At 38.3% G+C, this 26,579-nt stretch overlaps 1 protein-coding gene across 1 annotated transcript in view; it reads left to right on the top strand.

Moving 5' to 3' along the window:
• Positions 1-26,579, top strand: part of fstl4 (follistatin-like 4) — a 214,188-nt gene that overhangs the window by 77,985 nt on the left and 109,624 nt on the right. The window contains 1 exon segment of the mRNA XM_085175331.1: positions 4,395-4,637. Coding sequence (XP_085031457.1) covers positions 4,395-4,637 — 243 coding nt within the window.

The raw sequence follows: 26,579 nt of genomic DNA, 5'->3' as shown, positions 1-26,579 counted from the left end.
GATATTGAGTCTGTCTTCACTCTCTCCATCCCCCTCACACTCCCATCGGGGTACTTACCTGGCACGCCCCCAAGCTGCAACTTAGTTTGATTCCCAATACTTAATTATGATAAAGAAGTAGACAAAGTAATAAGTCAGGTCAGGCTGCACCTACCTGTGGGCTGTGCTTAACTGCTAATATCGAAAATGCTTATTACTGATTACTCCACCAGTTATTTTCTATTAATAAATTCCAGGTTTAGACAAGAATATGTCATATATGGACAGAAAAAGGTGGTCACACATTTCAAAATCCTAAACTGCTACTATCACAGTAGTTACTGTGATTTATTTGTTCTGTTAATCATTATTTCTGTTCACATAAGGTTCAGTGATTTCAGCAGCATTTCTGTGTGCTCGTATTTGACCATGTTCCAGTGTTTGCAAGCACAGAAGCTGGATATTAGACAGTGACTATAGAGCAGCGGTCTCCAACTCCCGGGCCTCGGACCGGTACCGGTCCGTGAGTCGTTTGGTACCGGGCCGCGAGAGTTGAGGCTCAGGTGTAAAATGTATGGTTTTCAGGGTTTTTATCGGTTTTCAGCGTTATTTTGTTATTGTTTTGATTGTTAACTCGGTTTTCCTGGGTCTTTTCGCGTGTGTTATGAATAAATCTTCTTTTTTCGGTACCGGTACTAGTTTTATTTTGTTGTATTTATCCGCGACACATTAAAGGCCGGACCGTGAAAATATCGTCGGCCATAAACCGGTCCGTGGCGTAAAAAAGGTTGGAGACCGCTGCTATAGAGTGTATGTTTGCTTACATACTAACACCTAAAAGTGAGTAGGAGGGTGCCGGTGTGTTAATGTACGTGTTTGTGTGTGTGTGTGTGTGTGTGTGTGAGCTTGTGTTCCTCTGTGCATTGGCCCCCAAATCTCCTTTATGCAATTAAGGGACTTTTGTCCTCCGACAACAGCGCATTACCTCTATTATTGAATATGCTGAGAGTTGAGATATGATTATACTGGAGGCAAATTCAATTTCTCTTTTCAGTAGTTTGAATATAAGAGCGTGGACTGGGTTCTTTTAAGTTAAGCCAGTATGGTTTTTAGCCTTATTCAAGAGAGGGATAATAAAGTTGACCCCTTCTCAGCATCCCGACTGACTCAACCTCAAAACTGCATGAACACAATGGCTACTAAATCTATTATTTTCTTTTAAGAGCAACTCATCCTTCTGACAGTGACTTTAGAGTTTTTAGACTTTTTTTTAGATGCTAGAATTATCGTTCCTTTCCAGTGTTGTTTTCTTTCTTACCTGAATTACCTTACACTGAATTTATTAATGCCAAGCAGTTTGTTGCAGTGAACAGTCATGTCGTTTATGGTTTGCCCTGGTTTCCATGGCAAATAAGAGAGCTTGTTGACTTCAAAGGTAAACAAGAGGCACAAAATGCTTGCAATTTTAATAGGAGAAACAGCAGGATCAATTAGGGCTTATAAAGCTTTGCTTTAATGCCAAAACTTCATTTTTGTGAGAGCTTAGAACAGTGTTTTAACTGATAAACACCCGCCGTAGGCCTGTAATGGCTGCGGGACTCCTAATCTCCTACCAGTTCTTGACATTTTTATATTTTAACAGAAACCAAAAGGATGGTTCAGAAGTTCTTATCTTATGCTGATCTCCATAAACTGATTGGTGCTTTTGGATATGCAAAATCTGTTAGTACCAGTAGACAAAATGGAATTTCAGATTCATCTGCATTCACAGGCACTGACTAGCTGTCAGAACAAGTTTTGGCTTGAATGTCTCCTACCTACACTGGAAGTCCTATAATGTTCTTAGAGGCTAATTCTGCCATGTAGTTTCCCTCTGTGGTTTTCCAAATTGCTCTTATGGTGAATGAAGTGGTCTCCATATAAAATAATAACTCAACTCATATGGTAGGGATATCTGGATCTGTCCTAAAGTGGTTCACCTCATTTCTGGCTGATAGAACACTTTTAGTTTCAGTGGGAAACTTCCGGTCAGATGTAGTAAAAAATTTCATGCGGAGTCCCACAAGGATTGGTTTTAAGCCACTTGTTATTTTCATTATATATGCTTCCTTTGGGCCGTATCATTAATGGTTTCATAATTATTTCCTAACATCTGTATGCAGATGTACATCTCCTTTAAACCTTGGGAATTTGACAAATTATCCACTCTAATGGACTGTCTTAAGGAAATTGAACAATTTTTTGCAGCTGAACGCAGACAAGGCTGAGTGTTTAATTCTTGCTCCAGAGAGTATCAAGCCCCAAATTAGTCAATTGGTCCTTTCTCTTCCTCGACAAAAGCTACTGTTCAGAATCTTGGAATAATTTTTGATCAATCTCTGTCTTTTGATACTCATATCAAGTCTGTGACCCGCTCCTGCTTTTTTCATTTAAGAAATATTGCTAAACTTAGGACTATTGTCACCAAAGGTGAAATGGAGATGCTTGTCCATGCCTTCATCTCCTCCCGGTTATTGTAACACACTCTTTTCCTGTCTGTCTAAGGCTTCCTTAAATTGCTTTCAAGCGGTCCAAGTAATAAATTCTCCCATATCACTCACATGTTAAAATCCTTGCAGTGGCTTCCGGTTGGGTACAGATATCAGTTTAAAATCCTCACTTTTACGTTTATGTCTTTACAAGGAGAGGCCCCCACCTATATCACTGAGCTTCTTCAGCCCTACTCTCCAAACCGGATCCTTAGATCCACTGATAGTGGTCTTCTGACTATTCCACGGTCCCATTTGAAAATAAAAGGGGATCGCGCTTTTCAAACCCTAGCTCCAATACGGTGAAACAGTTTACCTCCCCCGCTACGCACCATTGACTCTGTGGCTTCTTTTAAAACATGGCTTAAAACACATCTGTTTAGAAAGGCATTTGGGTAATGTTCATGTGTAATATGTTGTTTTGTTTTTTATATTCCCATGTGAAGCACTTTTTAATAGCTTCTTGTTTTAAAAAGTGCTATATAAATAAATTTTACTTATTTACTTAATTACTCAAAAAATCAAGTCTCATCTATATCAAATGTTTTACTCATTTTTGTTGTAAAATGCTTAATATAACTACAGAATGAATCTTTATCATCTTGCAGATAAACCCTAAAGTTAAGCCTCTGCCAATAAATTCAACACTGTGGGTGCTTGCGTAGGAGAGTTTCATGTTTGCCTATAATTAATTGGGCGCTCTCACGACCGCATGAAAAAACATGTAAACTCTAGGAGGGATCTGGCGTTTTTATGTTTAATATATTCCCCTGGCATTTGCCAGATGAGGTTGTGAGGCAGCAAATTCCTTGCTTGTACCTTTTAGAGAATCTCGTTTTCACTGTAATAACCCCACGGAGCATGGGCCAGAGGTCAGGCTCCAGAGTCAGGAAACATCAATCCAAGGTGGAGCATCTGGCTGAATCAGCAGCTTTTTGACTTCCTTTAAGTGCAGATAGATTAAATCAGTGAGAAGAAGAAGAAGCAAGGTGCCCTAGGCAGTGAGTGGTTACAGTGGTGATGGCTGTGTGCATTTGTCCCTGCATATGTGTGTAGGTCAGGAGATGACACAAGGAGTTGTTATAAGGAAGAGGGTGAGTAGTGAGTGCATTTGTGTTAATAGGCAACAAAATAGCTAAGGCAGAATGTTGAAACTCTACTTACATTTTCAGTGCCCCTTATATGCTCAAGTACATATATATACATATACACCTTGGTATGTTTGTATGCACATGTGCTCGTGTATGTGCAAATGATTGCTGAGAGGTGTTGATAAGGGCAGCCTGCAGTTTGAGCTGTAGAGAGTTAGACTGTGTTAAAAAAAAAAAAGTGTGATAATTGCCATGACGTTTGGAGGTGTTTGTCATTGGTTTACGGTTTTTCTAATTTTGGTGCCTACTGTATGATCCATGCAAATGTGTTTTCCTCAATACATATTTGATTCGTTTTATTCTGCACCACATATCTAATATTGTATTTTTTTAAATGAGAATTAATGTGATTTTTTTTTTTTAAATTTGGTTTTGATTCATTTATTTGAAAACATATTTGTGTTCAAGCATTGGATTTGTCAGTGATTATCTAAGTTCTTCAGAATCTCACACTACATGAGAACTGTCCTTGAATTTTGGCCATGTTATTTTTAAGCAGCACAAATCTATGAGAAAGCAATACTCGTGTCTTTGTCTGTCTGTGCTGGAGAGACAAATCTATTTCATTTTTGCTTTTTGTAAATTCAGCTGATCTCTATCTCTGCCTTTGTAACTCTTTCCGATTCATATATGCAAGTAAAAATTGCTAGTTTCCCCCTCTCATACGATTTTATGAAGGCATACACTCTGGCTTTCTTTCTTAATATAAAAGCCCCTTTCTCTCTTGCTCTTCCAGCCCTGTCTGATCCGGATGGAGACCCCTGTCGGAGGACCTACTGTGGTCGGGGTCGACAATGTGTGCTAATGGCAGAAACTGGCCGCGCAGAGTGCGTTTGCCAGGAAAAATGCCGGCCCTCCTTCGTGCCGGTGTGCGGCTCAGACGGCAGATTCTATGAGAACCACTGTGAGGTTTACCGCACTGCCTGCCTGGAAAGAAGACGGATCTACGTGGTACACAGCAAGGACTGTTTCTTTAAAGGTACAGATTTAGTGCTACACTGCTACACTGACACTGCAGAGGGCTGCCACACACTGTTAAAAACATGACTGAAGTTATATATTTGAAGTTATATTTATAAAAAAGTCTATTTATCTTGGATATTCTATTATAATTAATCAAGATAAATTACAAAGGCATTTAGGATGAAGAAGATATAGAGGACATATGCGTGCCCATGCTGTGATACTGCAGCTGTTTGTCAAAAATATTTTTCCCCAAAGTTTAATAACAAACTAACTAACAGCTTGCTGCATGCATTTTTTTTTCAGGGATATTTCAATTTTACGTCAGTCTTTTTCACATATTTCACCATCTGTTGTTGCTTAAAAAGTCTTAAAGTATTAGGTTTTGTGTGTACCTTTGGAACAGTGGGTTCTTTGTTTTTTGCAATAATTTGCCTTATCCAAAGTAACAAATAAGAAGGACAAAAAAAGTGTATTTGATATAAAAAATAATGTGGGTGTTTAATAAGTTAAAATGTTGCATGATACTCTGTAACACCTTGTGTTAAATACACTTTGATTAAGTAGTTACAAAAACATTTCTATATAAAGTCATTCATAGTTTTCATATTATTTGAAGATGTGTGATGCGTGTGAGTTTGGAAACTTAACAGTCCCATGTTATAGAATCTGTGAACAAGTTAATGAGCCTCCCATGTCGCAGCACTGTGCCTTCCAGGTTTCAGCTCAAAGAACCGCACATCTTTGTTTCCAACTCGCCTCAGCACAAAGCTAGTTTTTTAGCTTTGTTAACTCTCTGAAGCTTTCAATCCAGCTGTGCTGCTACTTTCCACAACTCTCTCAGCCTGCGCTCACTCAGTTAAAGGAAGTGCAGCTGATCAGGCATCTCTCTCTTCACACTGAGTGATCATTTCTCATGTCAATATAGCCGAAACACCCACCTGCTGTTTTTAACTTATGTCAGGATTTTAGCAGTGCATAGATACAAGGAAAAAATTGTTTAAATTAACAGGTTACTATATATTATTGCATATGAAAATATTGTGAAAAACTTATTTTTATTTCAAGCTCATTGCACATTAAGTGAAATATCTTGTCTTTTTTTATCTTAGTTTTAAAGATCATTATTAGAACACATCAAAAACAAAAATCTGGTATCTCAAATTATTAGAATATTTTATTTTCAGTTTCAGTAAATGGGTTAAATATAATCTATAGGGTTAAATACCATGGTGTTGTCGACTTGTTCAGTACACGCAACAACAATGACAACTGATTTGGGTCCGGATGACGATACCCTCCACAAGCCACAGAAGGTCACTGCTGAAAAGGCTGGCTCTTTGCAGAGCATTGGATCGAAGCATATTAAATGAAAGTTGAGAGCAATTGTGATAGGAAAAGATGCCCAAGCAGCAGAGATGGCCCCAGCCCTTAGAGGGTTTTCAAGAAGATTCAAATTAAGAACTTGTGGCGCTTCACAAGGAATGGACCGAGGTGCACTAACATCATCAGGAAAGTGGCCTCAACTGTCCCTAATATTACGACACTGATCCATAGAGACGGAGGAAAAGGGAGGAAAAGAACTTTTGATCAATGGTCCAAAGTCCTCTTATTGCATGAAAGTAAATTCTGTCTTTCAAGGTCCTAGAGTCAGCAGAGGCACAGAATCGAAGTCCAGACTGAATTACCCACAGTCTGTGTTGATGTGGTTTGCCATGTCATCAGCTAGTGTTGGTCCGCTGTGTTTTATCAAGTCCAAAGTCAACGCCGACATCTACCAGGATATTTTAGACTACTTCATGCTTCCATCTGCTGCAGAATTCCCTTTTCCAGGATGACTTAAGGCCTGCTCACAGTGCTGAAACTGCCACCAAGTTACCTGACCAGAGCCTCTTTTGATTAATTTTAGGAAATATCCTAATGATAAGAGATACTAGATTTCTGATTTTCATTAGCTGCCATAAACCTCAAAATTAAATATCACACCTTACGCAATGAATAGAGAATATAAGTTGTTGGTTTTTTATTTTTATTTTACTTAACTCTCTCCAGGCACACCCACTTCCCCATATTCAGTGGTTATTTTGCTCAAAGTCCTTTCTGTGGTCTCTGGTCGCCACAACACTTCCAGTGTGAAAACTTTAGTCTACGTTATCATCTGGTGTAATAACAAAGTCTCACAATAATACAGACTCAGAGACTTGGACTGGATTATACATTTATAACTGAAAGCCTCTGTTTTAGATATATAGATAGATAGAGAGATATACATGTATGAATAATACATTTTCCTGCTGACCCCATCCTCACCAGTGCATTGCTTAGCTTTCACGGCAATTCATTAAATGACGGTCGGCACTTCAGCTGCCATTTATTGAAGGTAATACGCCGACAAGGAATAAGTACTTTGTACAACCCCACTTTAAAAGCTAAATTAACCCTTAAAGACGCTTGTGTTCATTATTGCTGCCAACAATTGAACATTTGTCGTACTTTGCTTTCTTGTCCCTTCACACTTAAATTGGAAGAAGCAAGCAATTATGATGCACATTTTTAGCTCCACTGCTGTTGGCTTTTAAAGTCTGTTGAGATTAAGTGAAATCAAGTGAAATTATTACATGGGCATATTATTTTTTCTTTTCACCTGGCTTTTTTGTGTAATTTGCAGTCATTTCCATTGTTTTCCACTGCTTACACAACAACAAAAACACTGTTTCACAGCCTCTGTATCTTTGATGTCTCACTACATCACTGTGTATGGCACATGTTTGATCCTTTTTGCAAGTGAAAATTGCCCTCAAATGATATTCTAATACCCGTGAGGGGTACATATGAACAGTCTGAAGGCTACGCTTAGGTTTTAACTTTGGTTTGATGTTGAAACATTTAAACAAAAATCGTTGCACTGACAAGCAAAGCAACTGTTTTGTAGCATGTTGCCAGCTGTCAAGTTCCAGTCACAAACATCAATCACTGTGAAAATTGTGCCGGTTTCTGTCAGCCACCGATTCAGCTGAGATGAAAGGACGAAATCATCTGTAGTTTGGCGCTGAAGGCTGTGGCTCCGGGGTCGAGTTTTTCTGGGAAACAATAACGATGCATTTACACTGGGGCAAGGACAGTAGGCATTTTCATCAGGTGCTTATTCATCTCTTCTGTCTGGTCGACTTGGTTAATCATGCTCCTTTCACTACAAGTCAGCTTACTTATTAGGCAGTTGGCCCTAATCACAAAGACTGGCCTCTAAATCATTTATAATTGCACCCTAAAAACTAATTTGATGATCAATCTAATTGTGGAACTTTAACTGAGTTTTGAGTCAGAAGGAAACCAGTGTTGAGCAGTGCAAACATATCCTTAACAGGCTTATTTTGCAGCAAATCCTTTCATAATTCTAAATTTTATATGCATTCAATTAGATTATGAAAATGGCCATCCAAACATTTCTCCATAGACGTTTATGCATTATGTGCACATGCACTGACTCAGTCTGTTCCTTCTTTCTCCTCACTACATATCCGTGCACTCACAAATCACCACAAGGTTACCTGGGATCACTGGTTCCCTATTGTAAATCGTTTAAATCTTCACTCTTGACTATCTCTCATTAGCAAAATCGCACTCTCAGCATGAACAGTCTGTATTATTATCCAAAGGCAGCCCACTCACTTTATTATGACTTCGATTTAAAGGTAACGGGGCTGCAAACCTGGTGGCATAGCTTCTTTTTTCCCAGTTTTCCAGGTCAGACTAGTATTAAGCATGTTTTATACTCCCTCGGGGCACTAATGTTAAAATAGAAAGCAAAGCTATAGTTATTTTTGAGCGCATGGTTTCATGTCAACGCAGCACAGAAACACAGACGCACAATAACTCACACAAACATGGCAGCACTTTCAGGAATATCACATTAGGGAGGCAAGGATTCCTTCCAGACATTACCATGCATAGCTAATCCACATTAGGGGTGTTCAGTCGGCACATTAAGCTTAAACTTGATGTCTGAATGCAAACCAGCAGGAGATGGAAAATTGTGGAAATCGGTCAGATGTTATGGGAATCATGTGTGTGTCTGTACATGTGAAGTCAATATTGCACTTGACATACAAAGAAAACATTGGAAGGCACGTCTCTCAGTGGTGTGCTACAGCCATTATTCATAATCACTATTTGTACAGAGCACTGGAAAGAAGCATCCCTGGCGTTGATCAATAACGCTTGAAAACAGCAACACATCCTGTTCTGGTTTGAAGCTCTGCGTCACATCTCCAGCTGCAGAATGAGACACAATTGACCATTTTCCTCTATTTCTGTCAGGATTTCACTCGGCAACTACTCGAGTACAAATAAACTAGGAAATCCTCAACGGTTAATGACAATAGGATAAGACAACAATATTATACAGAAGTACAATAATAGTAATATGTGTCTTTCAAATAAAAATGAATAGAGAAAAAAAAAAGATGAAGCTGCAAATGTGCTCATACGCCCCACCCTGCCACTCAGAGAGTGAGTAAGACACAAATGGATCTCTGGGGAGCCCAGAGCAATGTTTTAAGCCACTGACTTTTTTTTTTTTTTTTTTTTGCAGAATAGAGTGGGGGTATGGGGGGTGGGGGGGTGAATTTGCTTTCAAATATGATAAACCTAAAAGCTCAGCTGTGAAAGCCTATTTCTTTCAGCTCAGGGCTAAGGTCAAAGTCACAGTGTCAAATATAGCAAGTAGTTATGCCAGCTTTCGTCTCATCATATTTGCATGACTGTGATTTTCTCCGCAGAGCTGGTCCAAAGCTCTTCACTTTGGAAAAGGAAAAAATAACTCTGACCTTTCCTTACTGGCTTCCACTTACAGAGCTCATTTTGTTTATGCATTAAGCTTTTAATAAGTCTGCATGCATAACCAATGGCATCCGCTGCTACAATTACATGTATTACTTTAAGCTAAAGTGGAGAAAAACACACACGCATACACACGCACACACACACACACAAAAGAAACCAAATAATTAAGCAGATTTTTTTTTCATTTTATTTATGAGACATTTACTAGAGTTTCCCAGTTCATCTGCAGTTGCCTGTTTCAGTCACTTACCTGAAACTTGTGATGACTTTATCGCGATTTTAGCTTTGTACTTTTTAAAAAGTTTTGTTGTTTTATGTTTGGGGGTACAATATGTATCGTGTAACATCAGAAGTTTCTATGAGCTTCAGAGAAAAAGTTGACTTTTTCCAAGGAGAGAGGTCAACTCTCCTTTGGTTTTATGTTTTTAATTTAATTTTTATTTAATTTTTTCCTCAGGCAGTGGGGAAAATCAAGGGAGAATGTTTAATGGCTCAAACTACTGTATACCTGTTGTGGCAAACAGAGTTGCACAGGTGAAGGAGTTTACCACTCGGCTATCTGAGGGTACCCAGATATTCTCTTTGATGCAGCTTGAAGGAGGCTGCAGCTTGCTTCTGGCTGGATACTCAAAAGTGTGTGGTAAAGGATTTGACTTTTTTGACAGACGGCAAAGGTGATTTCAGGGCAGAAAAAAAAAGATAATAAACGTCTGGATGGGCATTTTTGTTCTCCTCACTTCTTTCTTTCTTCTCAGCTGATGATTTAATACATATTGGCTAAAAAATGTGTATTTGTATAATAGCATTAGAATAACAATGGGATTATAAAATGCCACACTCTGAAGTGAATTGATAACTGTTACATACCAGTAAAAGGGACACAACAATGTTTAAACCAAAACCCTATAAAGAGATTTTCATTCTTTCACCTTTTTTATGATAACTTTAATTCTATTTTCACTGCAGCACTTCTAAGATTAGTCTGAGCTCGCTTCAGCTATCCATTTCACAAAGACCCCGCTATAAAATTACCACGGAAACCACAAATGTCTAACATACACACGGGAAAGTCAGTTTGTCTGCTGGAGTACGACAAATAGATAATCGGCTTCAAAGTCAAAACTTGCTTGACGCCAAATGGCTTTAGAAAGGGCAAACTGTCAATTAAAAAGATTGATGTACCTGAAGCACTCAAAGTTAATAACCTATTTAGATTCAAATTACTAAACGTACCAAAAGTCATAAAACAGGTTTTGAGTCTCTCATCTGTTTTTTTTTTTTTTTTTGGTTTTACTTTTTTTTTTTTATAACCATGTGATAAATTACACTCTTGACAAGTGATTGATCTAATAAAAATGATAACACATTTCAATAGAGTGGCAGTGCCACCCTTTCGCTGATTTTATTTTCAGAATGAACTACATATAGTAGTGCATCAGAGACAGATCACCTTAGTTTTTCCTGTGTTTTAGATATGTTTATTTATTTTTGGCTAATTTGGAAAAAGGAGATTACTTTGAGACAGAAATGTTGAATTCTGCAAGTGATTATTAAAATAAAATTACAATTGGCATTCACTTAATTCTTTCATTAAGTGCATGATGTATAAATTCAATTACATTTAAAGATTTTTAAAATCTCATTAACTTTAGAAATCCCTCTTCTAATTTCTGAAACAGGCACCAGAAGCACAACATGTTTTCTCTTTCTGCTCCTGTGATGAGTGCTGGACAGAGAGTCGGCTCTTTTCTGACCTTGCCTTTGATTATGGCCCTTTCCCTCTGAAACGATCCGAAAAAGAACTAACACAGTTGATTCATCGCTTTCATCTTCCTGATGAGTAGGAAGCTTCTAGAAAAGGCAGTCCAAAGAGATACCTGTTTTCACCGGGTTGTGTATGCCACTCCACAGGGAGGTCTTTAATGTACCTGGTTTGACCATTCTATTATGGACGAGTGTCATTCTGGTGATTCTTGGTTGTGATCCCACTGACTCTTAGATCAGACGAGCAATGTGGTAGCTTTCAGACTGAAATTAGTGTTGAGTCTCCCCTGGTTCTTAGTGAGCTACCTCTCCTACATTTTCTACCACTAAGCCAGGCGGTTCATAACATTAGTTGCCAGCCCTCACTTGAAATTCCTTGTGGGGAGCCCTGACCACCGTCCCCATCCTCTCCAGACTGGACACCTGCCAGGTTAAAGTTGATTGCAGAGCTGCAATGATTAATTGATTGGCTGACTGGTCAAAAATTAATTTGCAGCCATTGTGATAATAAACTGCTAGTTTAAGTCACTTATCAAGCAGAGGGGAAAAAAAGGCAGACATCCTCATTTCACCTTTTGAAGACATCAGTACTGAAAATAGTTCTTCAGTTGCTTTAACTAGCCACTTAAATAAAGATTCTCATAAGGGTGCTGATTGATTGATATTTTAGCAATCATCAGTCTTCTTGAGATTCACAAGCCGTTGCCAAATTTCACAAAAAAATGACAGCTACAGTGTTCTTAATATAATGAATTGCTTTGTATTTTCCTCTCTCCAACCTCCCTTTTAACCATCTATCAACTACCCGTGTTTGCGGTGTCTCTAACTTTTAGAGCTGCCTCAACCACTCTGATTACTCTTCATCATTCTGGCTCATTCAGTGGCAGCTGTGGTTATTGCATTAGCCATCAAAGCTGCCCCCGTTTGTCTTTGTACTCCCTCTCTCTCCCTGCAGCCCATGGCAGCACCCTGCCTCCACCGTCCATCTTATTGCTTGCTAACCCTCTACCCCTTCCTGTGACTGCTGCTATCAACTTAGTCACGCAAACGCACAGTAGTTTGATCATTCTCACAAAAAGGATCAACTTAGCTTGAGCTCCAGGGCTGCGTCTTCAGTTTTATACATAAATCAAGATTATTTAGGGTTAAAATATGATGCCATTAAAGATGAAAAACCAAGTGTAATTGCAGGATGTTCATGACATCTTGTTTTTGTCTTGCTTTCTTTCTGCAAATTCTTTGTTGGATTTAAATTAGTATAATTTTCTTTGGTTTATTAAAACATGGCCAAACAATTGCTGTATGGTAATATCCCATAATGAAATGTACTTGTGAGCAATTTGTTGCTATGTCACTAAAGCAGGCTGGAATCTAGAAATTATGTATTGCTGATTCTGATACTAACTCTCCAAGGTTTGTTTTTCTTTGTACATCCATACCATTTTGTTTAAACTGCTTATCCAATTAAGTCCCTGTGTGGGTGTGGAGCTGGCCTTCCTTATCGTCACAGGTAGAGCGCACTCCACGCAGAACACCAGCAGGTTCGAGCAATGAACCTTTGTGCTGGGAGGCAACAGTACTGACCACTGTCCCACTTTTCCTCCAACAGTATGTTTGTACTGTCATTAATGACTGACCTACTTGGGTGGTGTGAACTAATCAGTTCATTGATTACATTTTATATTCATTCCACTGAACCCTATCAACCTACATCGATCAATTCTACATTACAAGGGCACATTTTAGAAACCCCCACTCTTTAACTGAACTGCTCCAGCAGGGATGTAAAATTGTCCATGTCACATAACAAAAGCTAGTCTGGGCTATGTGTAAAACATCCATTCACATACACAAAAACACAAACTATCACCAGCAGGGGTTGCTTTGGCAGTACTTTATTTTAGTTATGGTGGGCTTTTACATGTATATCAGCCAAATTATATCATTATATCATCATTTCTTATGTGTCATCTTGCGCAAACACTTTTTCGTCATTTTGTCTTTTCACTGCTTCATTCATTCACCTCATTTAGTTGGTCAACAGTCTCCCCTGTGAACAAAGGAGCTGTCTTTTGACCACTGGTTTACCCCAATGTACTGGTGTTGGGGTAATACCATCGACACTGAACCAATGCTGTCTAATATTCCATAAAAACTTCATGGTGAATCAGGCTACACCTGCTGTGGTTAATTGGGTATCTTCTTGTAATTCAAGAGATTTCTGTCTGTCTGTGCTTTTGTTGCTTTGTCCGCCAACACCTGTGACATGATCAAGAGTTTAGCAACCAAATTTGGCACCTGAAGGTTCTTATCTATATCAGGATATCAACAGGTTGCCAAGCAACCACCTGTTGTTTAAGCATCTGTGACATCATATCCTGCATCCTGTCTTTTTCATTTCACAGCTCCAACATCCACTTTATAGCCACAAAAGTGTAATTTTGAGTGATATTACATATAGGGAATATTATATTGTCTTCACTATGTCTAGCAACAGGGTAAAAAACATGAATGGTACCATTTTCCTTTCATGGCTATTAGCTCCAATAGGCCAAATAATACTGTAGTGTAGGTATGTATTAGTACTAGTAAATAATTGTAGTAAATAATGGCTTTTCATATTATATATGCCAATTTAAAAACTAAACCCAAAACTATCATTGTTTTGTTTCATTAGTTAACAAACATAATGACAAACTCCAAGAAAATTCTTTATCTGATATTCCAATAATTTTCTGTTGCAAGTTACAATTATTTTTGCCTAAACAGTCATTTGGATGAATATATGTCTTGTTTTGGTTCCTGTATTTTGTGTTAATTTTTCAGTTGTAAATTAGTAAATTAGTACTAAATGTTCATTGTAACATTATAACATTCTTTCATTAGTTTTAATCATTATTGATTTTTTATTATTTTTGCTTTATTACAAACTTTTTTGGTTTGTTTGTTTGCTTGGTGGTTTGTTTTTTGGTTTCGGCTCTTTATTTTTCACCTCTCTTATGTAGATGCCTACTCATCCTTTTACGTGGACTCTCTCTCTCTCTCTCTGAAACACACACACACACACACACACACACACACGAGAATGACGGTACACGCTTCTGTCATGACAAAAGCAAAATAATCTCTTATGAAAGAGAATGTTTATTCATGCCTAAGAGATTTTGACATGCTTGTCACAACACTGGCATTGCCTCTCACTTTGCCTTTTCTGTGGTGCGCTATACTCCACAGCACCACAATGGACCTCTTAAATCACTTGCCTGGCTTTAGCTGCAGACGTGTGCTGCTCAGCCTGCCACATGCAGTATGGATATATTGATCATTTAAATCCAAGTTGGGAGTAAACAAATTGTGATGAGCATCACAATTTGAAATTCTTTTTTTTTCCTTTTTTACTGCTTCTCACCATAGATGTGTAACACACACACATGCACACAGCTTTTCCCTCATTTTGCCTTGTTGAAGTAATTAAAAAAATCCCTAATGTGGGTTTTGTTCAGGGAAAGCCATTTTGGCATTCTGTCTACATCTTGTAGCATTAACAGGTGGCACTGCATCATTTTTGGAGCTCATCATCGACATGGTCTGTTTTTATTACTGTTCTTAACACAACTTTTTAAGAGCTGTTGGCAAATGGCTCTGAACAACTGAGAAATTAGAAAGTGACAAATGAATTCATTTGGCCCATCCCCTTCAATTCAGCAATCCTTTCATCAGTTTAATGGCTGTATAAATGGAAAACACATATGGCTGCCAGTGTTTCTAGCCCCAAACTTTGAAACTTGTCTGATCTGTTTTTGATGAAGTCTCGTTTCATTTACTAACAAGTGAGATGAATATCTTTTGCTCCAGTTTAGACATCAGTTTAATGTCTGTATGATAATTAAATATCAGTTTAATTCAAATAACTCTTCCTAGCAATATAGTGCCATTCATAGTACACACACACTGCTCTCTTTCTGTGTCCATGCAGATCTATTTCATTCCCCCTTAAACAGCCTGCCCTCCCCACTCTTTCCTGATAGACCACTTTCCTCTTCTCTATCGTTCACCCTCGTTTTTTTTCTTGTCATGCCCCCAATATAGTGCAGATGGGGATTTGAGTGACTCTGTCAAGCTTTTTGCTGCGTTCCCGGTCTGTGTTAAATTGGTTCCGAGCTTAAGTAGAGTGTGAGCCTGGAAAATAAAAAAATAAAAATACAAGAATCACCTCGAGGCAAAGTGACCCTGGGAAGAAAAAAAAATCATATCCACTCTTCATTCTTGACAAACACAAACACAAACACTCGCACACGCAAACACGTACAGAGACATAAACTAGGAGTGTAAAATGAATGTGTGGCTTGGTTCACTCCTAATCTATTGCAGTGAGTGCAAAGATCTTTACCTTCACGTGGAAGTATTTGTAGCTGCTTCAAATTGTGCCATCAAATTAATCTGGTGGGGGCAATGAGATGGCTCTTTGATGCTATCACGTGATGGATAATCTGATTAGACTTCAAGTATTTGATCACTTCTGTGGGCAAGTTAGCTCAGATAACTGTCTGGGGACTGAACTATAATGGTTCTTAACTCGATTAAGATATATTGTTAGATGAATTTATATAAAGTTTAGTATTATTGGTGGTTAACACATTCACTTTACACACACAAGAGCTCTAATTTGAAACCATGAGGACACAAACATAAAGAGAGTCACAAGTGTACTTCGAATGCCAGTCCCAAGCCCAGATAAACGTGAGGATTGCGTGAGGAAGAGCATTCAGTGTCAAATCTGTGTCAAATCGAACATGCGGCTCTATCCGCTGTGGTGATCCACTGGGAAATGAGGGCGCAGACACAAGAAAATTGCAAGCTTTACCTCGCTATGCAGCACTATTTCTGTCTTATTTCATTTTAAATATTACCTGTACACCAAACAGAACCAAAAAAAACCCACTTTTTATAATTATAATAAATCTGATTTTTTTTTGTTTTGTTTTTTTACAGAACCACTTCAGGCAAAGAGACCCTAGAAAATTTATAATGTTAATAATAAGAGTATCATGTAATCAGAGCAGCAGTTTCATAATCAAAGCAATCCCAAAGATAAAACTTCATCCAGTCTCACAATTTTTTTTTATGCACTTTGTAATCATTTCCTGATTTGGACTGTAATAATGACAACTCACAATCAGCATTTTTAGTGCAGCGTGTGACTCATTTTCCTACTTGCTCCTGTGCTCTGATGTAGGTTATCACATAATTGATGCTCAGTCACTCATAAGTTTTGTGTGAACAGGTTACGTTTTCTCAAGTTCACATCAGTTCTTTCTACTTTAATGATGCACACAAATGCATAAAAAGTGTTAATGAATTATTTTTTGTTTACTACTTTCTAAATCTTGTGAAAAGAATGCAAGTGCACATTTCTTCCTTTTTTGGAGGATACACTTGCTTTTAACAGAGTTTTTACTGTTACAGATTTTTAAGCATCTGGACAGCGATCTTGCTGGAAAGAAATGACTGAACAGTGCCTCCACTGCCTTGTAACACGAGTTGTCAGATTATATACTTCCACCCTGCCAGTTGAACAGTTTGTCCAGAGGGCAAAGAACGAGCTCAGATTGACAACTAGCGCAGCTCAGTGTGCTGCACCAACTGATTTGCCAGCTCTCGAGATGACTGAATGATCAACTGAATGACTGCCCAGCTTCTTGCACAGGCCTCTATTTCACCAAGACACTCAAGCTACTTGCCCTTTGAGTACTATTCTCAATGCAAAGACTAAAAATGTGCTCCCTAAAAGAAGTTATATCTCAGAATCGTTCCTTTAAAAACAAAAGAAGAGTTCTGCAACGCATGTAATCCCGAAATATTTGAATAGTTAAGATTTCATTGATTTGTTCATTTAGTTTGAAATAAAAGTAAATGAAATATTTCAAGTGGACTTAACCTGGTACATGTAATATATAATATTACTGGTATTTTCAGTGTTTGAGTCAGTTGTTAATTTAAATATAATGTGTAATATAGGTGACCCTTAATAGTAAACAACTGCATTTAATTTGTAGTGATCCATCTACATGCAAGCCTTCCACCGAAACAACCTAAGAGATTATATTTAACAAAAGCCTCTTTTTTTGGATTTTGCTGCATTGAATAAACATCTGTTCTGATTTGCTGACACCCAAATTTGTGATAAAAAAATAAATAAATAAACATATTGTTTTGAAAGCAAGGTGGCCTCGCATGCCGTTGTCCTTTGGGAGCAGCAAGCTTCCCACTCGTACATTTTTCATGGTCATTTCATCCGATCAACAAAAGTAGCTAGTGTTACCCTGATTTATTGAGTGACACTGTGCCCTTGGCGCTCATTATTAGCATCTCAGTACCACGGGGCCTATTTGCATCATTGACTCACCATTCTACCATAAGTCGCTGACTATGGAGAGTGCTCTAATTCTAAGATCCAAAGGGAGTAACAACCCCAGCAGCTGCCTCGGGAAAGTTATCAGTCCGTGTTATTGTTTTCAAGCTCATCCCACAAGATTTCCTCAGAGAACCGGAGCAGTATGGATGGATGCTGCTGACCTTTTTGTTTTAGTGCCTATGTTACAGGTGTCACTGCTGCTGGCAGGGAATAATAGTATTCTTTTGAGGTGATACTCCATCTGGTTACAGTCCCACTGCTGTGTCAATACCTGATGGGATGATGAATAGCCCTTTTGCTGATAAAGAGGTTGTTAATTCATATCCAATGTAGGCTTGGTTAGCATGGGGGGTGTAGCCTAGGGACCCTTACTGGATACAGAAGCTCTGATAAGCCGTCGAACCCCCAACCTGAAGTTCCAAAGCTGTGTGATTGCATCCCATTTTAAATCATCTTTCACATCTCTTTAATTCCATTTAGATATATAATTTGTTTTGTGAAACGCCCAGCATGTCTTGCAGCAGATATACTGGGTAATTGTGCTTCCCTTTAAGTTATAAATCTGACTTTTATCAATCAAGAATGTTGCAAAAATTTTAAATTTGTTTGTTTTTTAGTGTGTTAATTGAGATAAAAGACAAAACTTTTGCACGGTGTGGCAGCGAGGGCCGGAATATTTCAGTTGCATATTACTTGTCCACAATGCTGGTGGCTTTGTGGATGCAGCATTTGTGAAAAATGTCTGTGCAGAGTGAAAGAAAACTCTGATGAGCTTCAAGATGCTTCTACTATTTGCTGCAAGCTCTTGAATCCTGATGCGCAGCAGATTATATACCAGATAATGAATGTAAGAACAAAAATACACAATTGGAGTATAAATACTGTATATTTTATAGTTATATGTAAGTTCAGTGTTTCTTTCTTGGTTTAGCAAGCTTTTAAACTTTAACCTGGAACAAATAAATACATAAACAAATAAATAAATACATAGTTTTGCTTTTATAAAAATCCTAAAAGGATGAATTTCAAGCTCCTAGAACTAATGATTATACTGACCTTTATGTTCAAATGTCTTTGTGCGTTTCCAGTATGTTGTCCAGGTGCAACCTAATTTGGAAAAACTGCAAACCTCATCTCCTACTCAGGTTTTCCATTTTGTTTAGTAAAAACACATCATGCCTAAAACCTGTGCTGTGATTTAAATAAAGAGTATAATAAAATAAAATAAAATACACAACCCCTGAAATTCTCGATGCACTCCCAAATCCACAGATTTCCTCACAGCTTTCTCTTATTATTTCAAGTCAGCACAGTTCACGGTTGATTATCTATTTTGCTGAGTGTCAACAACAGCAGCACTTCATTTAAAGTCTAAGGGATAGAGAGAATTTATCTTCCAAATCAAATCAATTATGCAAACTGAAAGAATACATTCTTGAATGAAATAGTGTTACTACAAAAAGTGGGGGAGGATTAAAAACATGCATTTTTGCTGAGAAGGCCTGCTTCAGACATGACTCTGCTGCTTCTTCATTCACCGTGAAGAATCTAGATCTTTCCTATTCTTTATATGACATTAGATATTTAGTCTGTGGGTGATTGAATTGTCAGCGCCTCATTCATTATCATGCAAAACAGTTGCATTATTCAATTGTACTGCGTGGTAATGTGAGATCTTCTCAGTGATGGCTATCAGTTCATATCAATTAGTCACTGCACTTCAACAGAATTACTTACAGCTGGGTGGAAGAGGAGGACTGCTTATTACTCATGACACTAATTCTGCAGTTTGTTTGTTTCCCTCCTTTCACCGCTCGCTCACTCGCAGTCATTTTCTACATTTTAAACATTTGTCTGAGCTCCTGATTAGAGGGTCCATGTCACGCTAAAGGCCACTTCATAAAACATTTGTCGGCTCAAGTGGTCCACACGTGACGCTAGTGTGACAAATGACTGTCTAATCACTGAACTCCTATTCCACGTAGTTCACTGCTAAATAATTTGTTTGCGCAGACCCTTGTTTAGGATTTAACACAGCTCCACTTGCTTATCCCTTCAGAGTGTGCGTGTATGTGTGGAATTAATAGCTAAATTAGCATTATTTCCCTTCCTCGAAGACATGGCCTAGTTCTAGTGCTGCAAGCTAGTTGCGATCCTCAGTTTTAATAAAGAACTTTTCAATTCAAAATAAGGAGGTCCTGTTACAGATTAAACAGAAGTGCAATGTATTGACTAGAACATATTATAGAATTAAGTTATGAATGTATGAGTTACAAATATTTGCAGTGCTTCCCCTTACGCCATATTTTGTTACCCATCGTGCTGTTTAATTTTTTCCATTGTTTGTTGTTACCTCATGCAACGATGGCAGTTCCCCTGGCAGACGATAACAGCGACTCTACGGGAACACTTCAGATGTTTTAATGGTCCTGTTATCTTGTTAGATGTAGTTATTTGGATTGTGGCCGAACCTGGCGCCTGCTACCTTATCTGTGCAAAAACGCAGGGTGTTATTGTTCTGTGTGTAAGCTTAGGTTCACAGGCAGAGAGGCTGATAATTGAAATCCTGAGTGGCAGGTCACTTTCATGGTAAACAAACACTTCATACTTGAGCTTCAGTAATTGCTTTTGAAGAGTGGCTCCCGTGTTATGCTGGAGAAAAAAATATATATATTCACGACTTGCAAAATTACACACACGCTGAACACACATAGAAAACAAATCCACACGCAGCTCTTTCCTGCAGGATCATTTGCCATGGAACAATGCACTAGTGGTTGGCCTGGGAGCTTCAATGACAGGGCAAATAGACTCTTCCTTCCCTAACTAACATGCACACTGGATTCTGAGCCCCAGAGCTCAAAAAGTGACTTCCATCTCTGCCCTCTTTTCTAGCGCAACCTGCGCAATGGAGCAACCACCCCTGCAGCTACACCCGTGTCTCTCTCAGCTTCTTCATTCACGTGCCCCCAGAGCTGCAACCTAGCTCTCCAAGCCCTCCACTCATTCCTCTTCTTTTCCCCCTGCTCCTCTCCTTTATACTCCTCTCCTTCTGTCCTCACCAGTTATTCGCTCATCCACTTCACTCTCCATCCCCAAGGCTCCATTCTGCTCATCCATGTCCTTCTCTTTGCTTTTCTATAAATTTGCTCAACTCTTCTTCTCTCTTTTATACCCATCCATCCAATCTCCCTGTTTTCTGTCTGTGCTTTTGGTTTTATTTTAATAGACCAAACCTCAGTGGATAGTGTTCTGAATCACATGTTCAGCCTGTCTTCAACCTGTGCCTTTTTAATCAGGCCTTGATCTAACATTACTGATTCTGAGCTTTTCCTTCAAGAAATGTTTGTATTACTAAAATTTAATTCTGCCTCAAGCGATGTCTATTCCTCTGACTTTTCCTCTTGTGTAGGTCTCTACTGATGATATTCTTTTATACTTTTTATATGATTTCTGCTCTGTACTTTCATGCACAGTCCTTCTCCTTTCCTCATCCTTCCTATATCCTTACTTCATTTTGTATTCTTAAACCTCTTAAACCTTAAATTCTTAAACATCCTGTTTGGTATTTTTAAGCTAAACAGTGATACATAATGTGTTCTATGATATAAGTTACATGTTACATTGGACCTCTTTTATTTGTGACTTTTGAGAGCAAATGAGAGCAAAATGTAGTATTGTACTTTCTCAGTGTTTTTCACAAATCCTTCCCTAAAATATCGCTCTTTCTATCACTGCTTTCACAAGAACCTGTGTGTGCGTGTGTGTGTGTGTGGGGGGGGGGGGGGGGGGGGGGGGGCTGGTTTGCTCACCACCCATAGAACAGCAGTGCAGGGTTTGATGGAGTTCTAATAGGGTAGATATGGCAGCTTTCTGGAAGAAAATAGTGTATATTTAATTCAACATTCAAATAAAAAAAAGGCTGATTTACTACCCAGCACTAACCTCACCTTGCATTTACTTATATATTTATTTTTTGTTACTGACACCTTGAGGGGAAGCCCACTGTAGACTCTTTCACCTATTTTCCAATTCAGCTTAATGGCTGTCCTCTGTTAAATCCCAATCCGTCCTCCAACCAGCCTGCAATAATCTGTCTAACACAAAGAGACACTCCATCCTTTGGGGTAGTGTTTCAGGCCACTGCGCTGCTTCTCCAAATAGTCACAGCTGCAGAGAAGTATAGTATTGACATTAACCTGAAATATCATTGTTTGAGTAGTGAATTGAGTTAATATACTGTGAATGAGTACGGCTAAGCTGTCTTATTGAACATGAGCAGATTTGAACTAGCGCGCACTGACTAGAACTAAGCATTTGCTGCAGGGCCTCGAGAGACTACATAATGCATGGATAATAATATACGTTACAAAACCATTTTTATGGGTTTAAAACGGAATCATTTTTTATATGGATTAAAGTGCACTAGGTTTTACAAAGTACACAAACCACCACATCTGCAGAAGTGAACATATGCTGTGATGCAGTACATAACATTTCAGCCACTCCTCAAGAAGTATAATTTTACTGAGCTGCTGCCAGATAGTGGATAGGGTATCATTAGCCCTGGTTATGGATTCAGTGTCACACATTTGAACCTGCCAATGTCAACAATGCCAAATGGGTGCAAGATGACCTAAATAAGATAGCTATATCGTTAATTATCTGTTTTCACTCAGCATGGTTTCTTTTTTTCTTTCTTTTTTGCGTACACACACTACTTATTTAATCTTACTGGACTTATTTTAAGGTGTAGTAATTAAACCTTTAAGACCTACCATAGAACCAAGTCCGCCAGAGCTTATATTTTTACATGCTGTAGTGCCATTTTTGGGAGCATTTCAACTTGCTATACATCAATACAACCATTATAGCCCAAATGTTAATAATATGTCTGCATTAAGTGCATAGTAATTACATAAATTGCAAAAAAGTGCAATAAACTACAAGAAAATTGAAAATTGATTTTGTTTTTTTAACATATATTTCTAGTTAGAGAAATTTAAGAGGCTTATCCCTCAAAACTGTAAATACAAAAAAGTTGCACAAAATAGTTTCCCACCACAGGAAATTTATTTTGAATGTCTTCATAGTTTTATTTTTGAAATACACCAATTTTTATATACTGCAGGAAAAACAAAAATAAATATTATAGTGCAATTTTGCAAATAAACAGCATATGCATCAAAATAAACTATTTCCAGCAGTGCAATTTGACTTCTAAGCACCCCAGAAACGACACAGAAAGTCATAAAGTCAAATATAACCTTTAAAAACACTAGTATAGGCTCATAAGGCCCTGATGGTAAAAAAACTACATTTCTGCGAATATGACGTCACTTCCGGTTTTGGGCAAGCAATGGCGGATGTGCGATAGTTTGCGCTGATGATCTATTCCAGCATAGGAAGTGTTACGAACAGCTGATCGGATCGGCAAAGCATGTTTCTAGAATATTATGTTTTTGTTGCTGCAAGCGCTTTTTATGCAATTTTTGCAAAGCTCTATGTGGAAGGAAACTGTGACCTAGGGCAAGCTGATGGCATAAGATGTAAGTAGAACTCCTCCGGTTTCATAAGCAAAAAAAATTATTGCGCTAGCTTATGTGGTTGCAGTGCTACCAGGATTTAAAAATAGTTATGCAAAAAAGAGCTCCAACCGGCTTTAAATGGTTAATACCCCTAAATAAGTTCAGTAATTATTACACCCCAAGTAGCATGATGTGTTTTTGTTTTTTATAAAGTTTCTTTGACAGCGCTGGGGCTTCATACTCTCAGTATGATCTTTTAAGGCAATAATCCGGCCTGCACGCCCCACAGTATTCAGTTCTTTGAAGCAGTCAGCAGGGAAGATGTGCCCCTGACTGAATGCACAAGGTGCTTAATTACTCAAACAGGTGCTTGCTACTCAGGCAGGATTGATGCAGGAGCACTCAATTAATTGAAGCCCATTATCAATAACAGGTTGTGAATCATCCCTTAGATCTTCTGATTTAATTTTTGCAACACACTGGGATCAACAGTGTTAATTAGAGATTTACAGGAAAGTAGGGACATCAGAAATAAATGTGAGCATCTGGTGTGATTAATTTATCACATATTCTCAAAACAACAACTCGGTGCACTTTTCCTTGTCCCTGGTTGAAGCTTAAATGAGCAATTCATATCATATTAAGAGGTACTAAACTCCACGGCTCTCTTGAGATGGTATACACATGACAGTCAATAGCAGATATTAGCAGGTATGAAAAAAATGAGGTGATAATGTCCTTTGTTCTAAAGCTAATTACGTGTTTACACTGACCTTCTGTGGGATAGGTTAATATAAAATGATGTGCACACACAGGAACTTGGAGCCAGCATAGACAGCCTTGTATTTGCATTCACAAATTTGCACAAAAACACACAACTACACACATTTTTCTAATGCGATTACCTCGGCAGACGTTTATAGACTCAGTTAATCTAACAGCAGGAGCGGTTCACCTTTCCATATATTTGTGTTTAATTCCAATTAAACCTGGGCTGTGGACAAACTAATTTTCTAAACCAATTACTCTGGAAGCAGATAAAATACATACACAACCTTTGGACATTTTCACCGAGAAATTCTTTAACAAAAATAAAACCCAGATATAAAAATCTCCTGGTAAAGCAAACCTCCTGGTAACATGTCTGCAATAAACTACTGCTGACAGTTGTCAGATTTATATGTGTAGGAGGTGCAGCTCTGCCTGACAGCCTGCAAGTCAGTCTTTCTTAGGCTAAATAGATAACAGAGGTAAAACGAAATGCCCTCCGGGCTCCATATCAGTAACTATTCAATATGGCTTAGTAGATACAGCTGTTGCAGGAGGGCCTTTGCAGCTGTTCTAACAGGTTCTGTTGGGTTCCTCCAGTTTGAATCTGGTGAAATCTACACAAGACTGCTTCTAGACATAGTGTGTACAGTTGTGTGAAAAAGTCTTGAGTCAGCCCTCATTTCTTTCTATTTTGCTTGAAAAATGGGGAAATAGGTGCAGCATTTTATTGGAAAGTGCAAAAATACATGGAAATACAGCATAGTGTGGAGGATGTCATAAGGCCTTGAGGCAATCAGTATTAATTTGTAAATCGGTCAGATATGACCCGAACACAACAGGAAGGTTAAGGCAAAAACTGAGCTTTTACAAAGTGAATATTTCATATGTCCATCTGTATTCTGCATCACAGACTGGACTTTCTTAGACATGCATTCTTGCAGTTTTTCTATCCAGATATGCTTTTACTGCAATGGGAGTGTGTTTGCTGTCAGTATTGTAATACTGAAACATGCCATTCGGACACTTTCCAGATGGTAACGCTTTATGGGTCAGTATCTCGTGCTACTTTTCCGAGTTCATAATTCCATCAAATTGGACAAGATCCCCAACATCACTGACTAAAATACAGCCCCGGCCCACGACAGAGTCCTCTTTGTGTTTTATAGATGGCTGCAGACAGACAATCTTGTATCCATCCCATGAACTCTCCCCTACATACAGTATAGGTGACAATTTGAATGAAAAAAATCAAATTTGGATTCGTCACTCATGAGACAAGTTGCCACTGATTTGCAGACCAGTTTTAATGTATTTTTGGCATACTGTACCTCAGCCTTATTTCCCCCATTTCCTTTCCTTAAGAATGGCTTCTCGACACCACGCTTCCACTAAGAAAATGTCTGATGAGATTTCAGCGAACAGTAGATGGATCCATTGAAGCATCAGATACATCTCTCAGGTCCTGTGTCAGGATGAATTCATACTGTAGATTCAGTGTCAAGTGGATTGACAAGCTAAACAAAATTTCTCTGAAAAAATACAAGGACTGAATTGGAAATTAGTGGAAAAGCAGCCAATGGCCAAAGAAAAAATCGTACTTGCAAGCAAAACATAAATAAATCAGAGGTGACTCGAGACTTTTGCACTGTACTGCATTTAAATTTAAATATTTCTTTTGATTTACATAGATTTTTCACTATTTTGTTATATAATCAACTTAAAATACTGACAAAAGCTTTAATATAAAGATGGTTTTGTAGATAAGATTCTCACTTTGCTTTACTTTTGGAATGCATTCAGTGTTAAGATTTAGTTCTGCAGTCACTTCAGTCAACAATGTTTAATCCTCTACACACAACCACTCTGAAACATGGCTAACATGAGAAAATATTGCAGCATAAATGACTTTTAATGTCATTCTAAAACCTGGCAGTATCACATGAAAACAATTTTACCTCATATGCTGATTGTACCGGAGCGCTGGATCAACTCACATTTGTTATCAAGACTTGTTTAAAATTTCAATGAATTCACTGAAGATACTATTTGTACACAATTCAGTATTTTGGGGTCTTTACAGTTTTATTAACCAATTTATTTGGGGAAAGGCTATGACTTTTTTTCAGATTTCAAGACACTGATTATTTTTAAAAGATTTAGACACACCTTCAAAATCCTAACTCCTAACCTATCACCACCCCTGGAGAGGACCCGCAGAGCCCCTTTAGCTACAATCCTTTGATCTACAAAGCTGAGAGCATCCTGAAGCAGTGCCTTTGCCTGCCATTGGACTCCTTCTGGAGAAGCCTAACCTCATGGTGCAGCTCCCCTGCTGGTGTGAACCATAGATCTGCTGGATGGTAGATCCAGGGCTTTCACCTCAAGGGATAAAGGTGGATATTAATGTGGACACAAGTCCTCACATGTGGGTTTTTATGTTTTTCAGTGTTCTAATATTTTGTGTTAAGGAAAGGACTATTGCAAAATGTATGCGGCCTTTTTGGGAAAAAAAATGCTGTATTTAACCTTTAAGCGAATGTACAGTTTAACAGAAATGTGTGCCAGGGAGTAAGCTCGCTCACAGTGTCTGACAAATTTATAACAACAGATCTTTCAAATAAACACAGAATCTATTCAA

This window comes from Neolamprologus multifasciatus, chromosome 10 (genome assembly GCF_963576455.1).
Source record: "Neolamprologus multifasciatus chromosome 10, fNeoMul1.2, whole genome shotgun sequence".
Taxonomy (NCBI): Eukaryota; Metazoa; Chordata; class Actinopteri; order Cichliformes; family Cichlidae; genus Neolamprologus; species Neolamprologus multifasciatus.
Note: the sequence above shows the minus strand (reverse complement) of the source record. Positions and strands in the feature narration are given on the sequence as shown.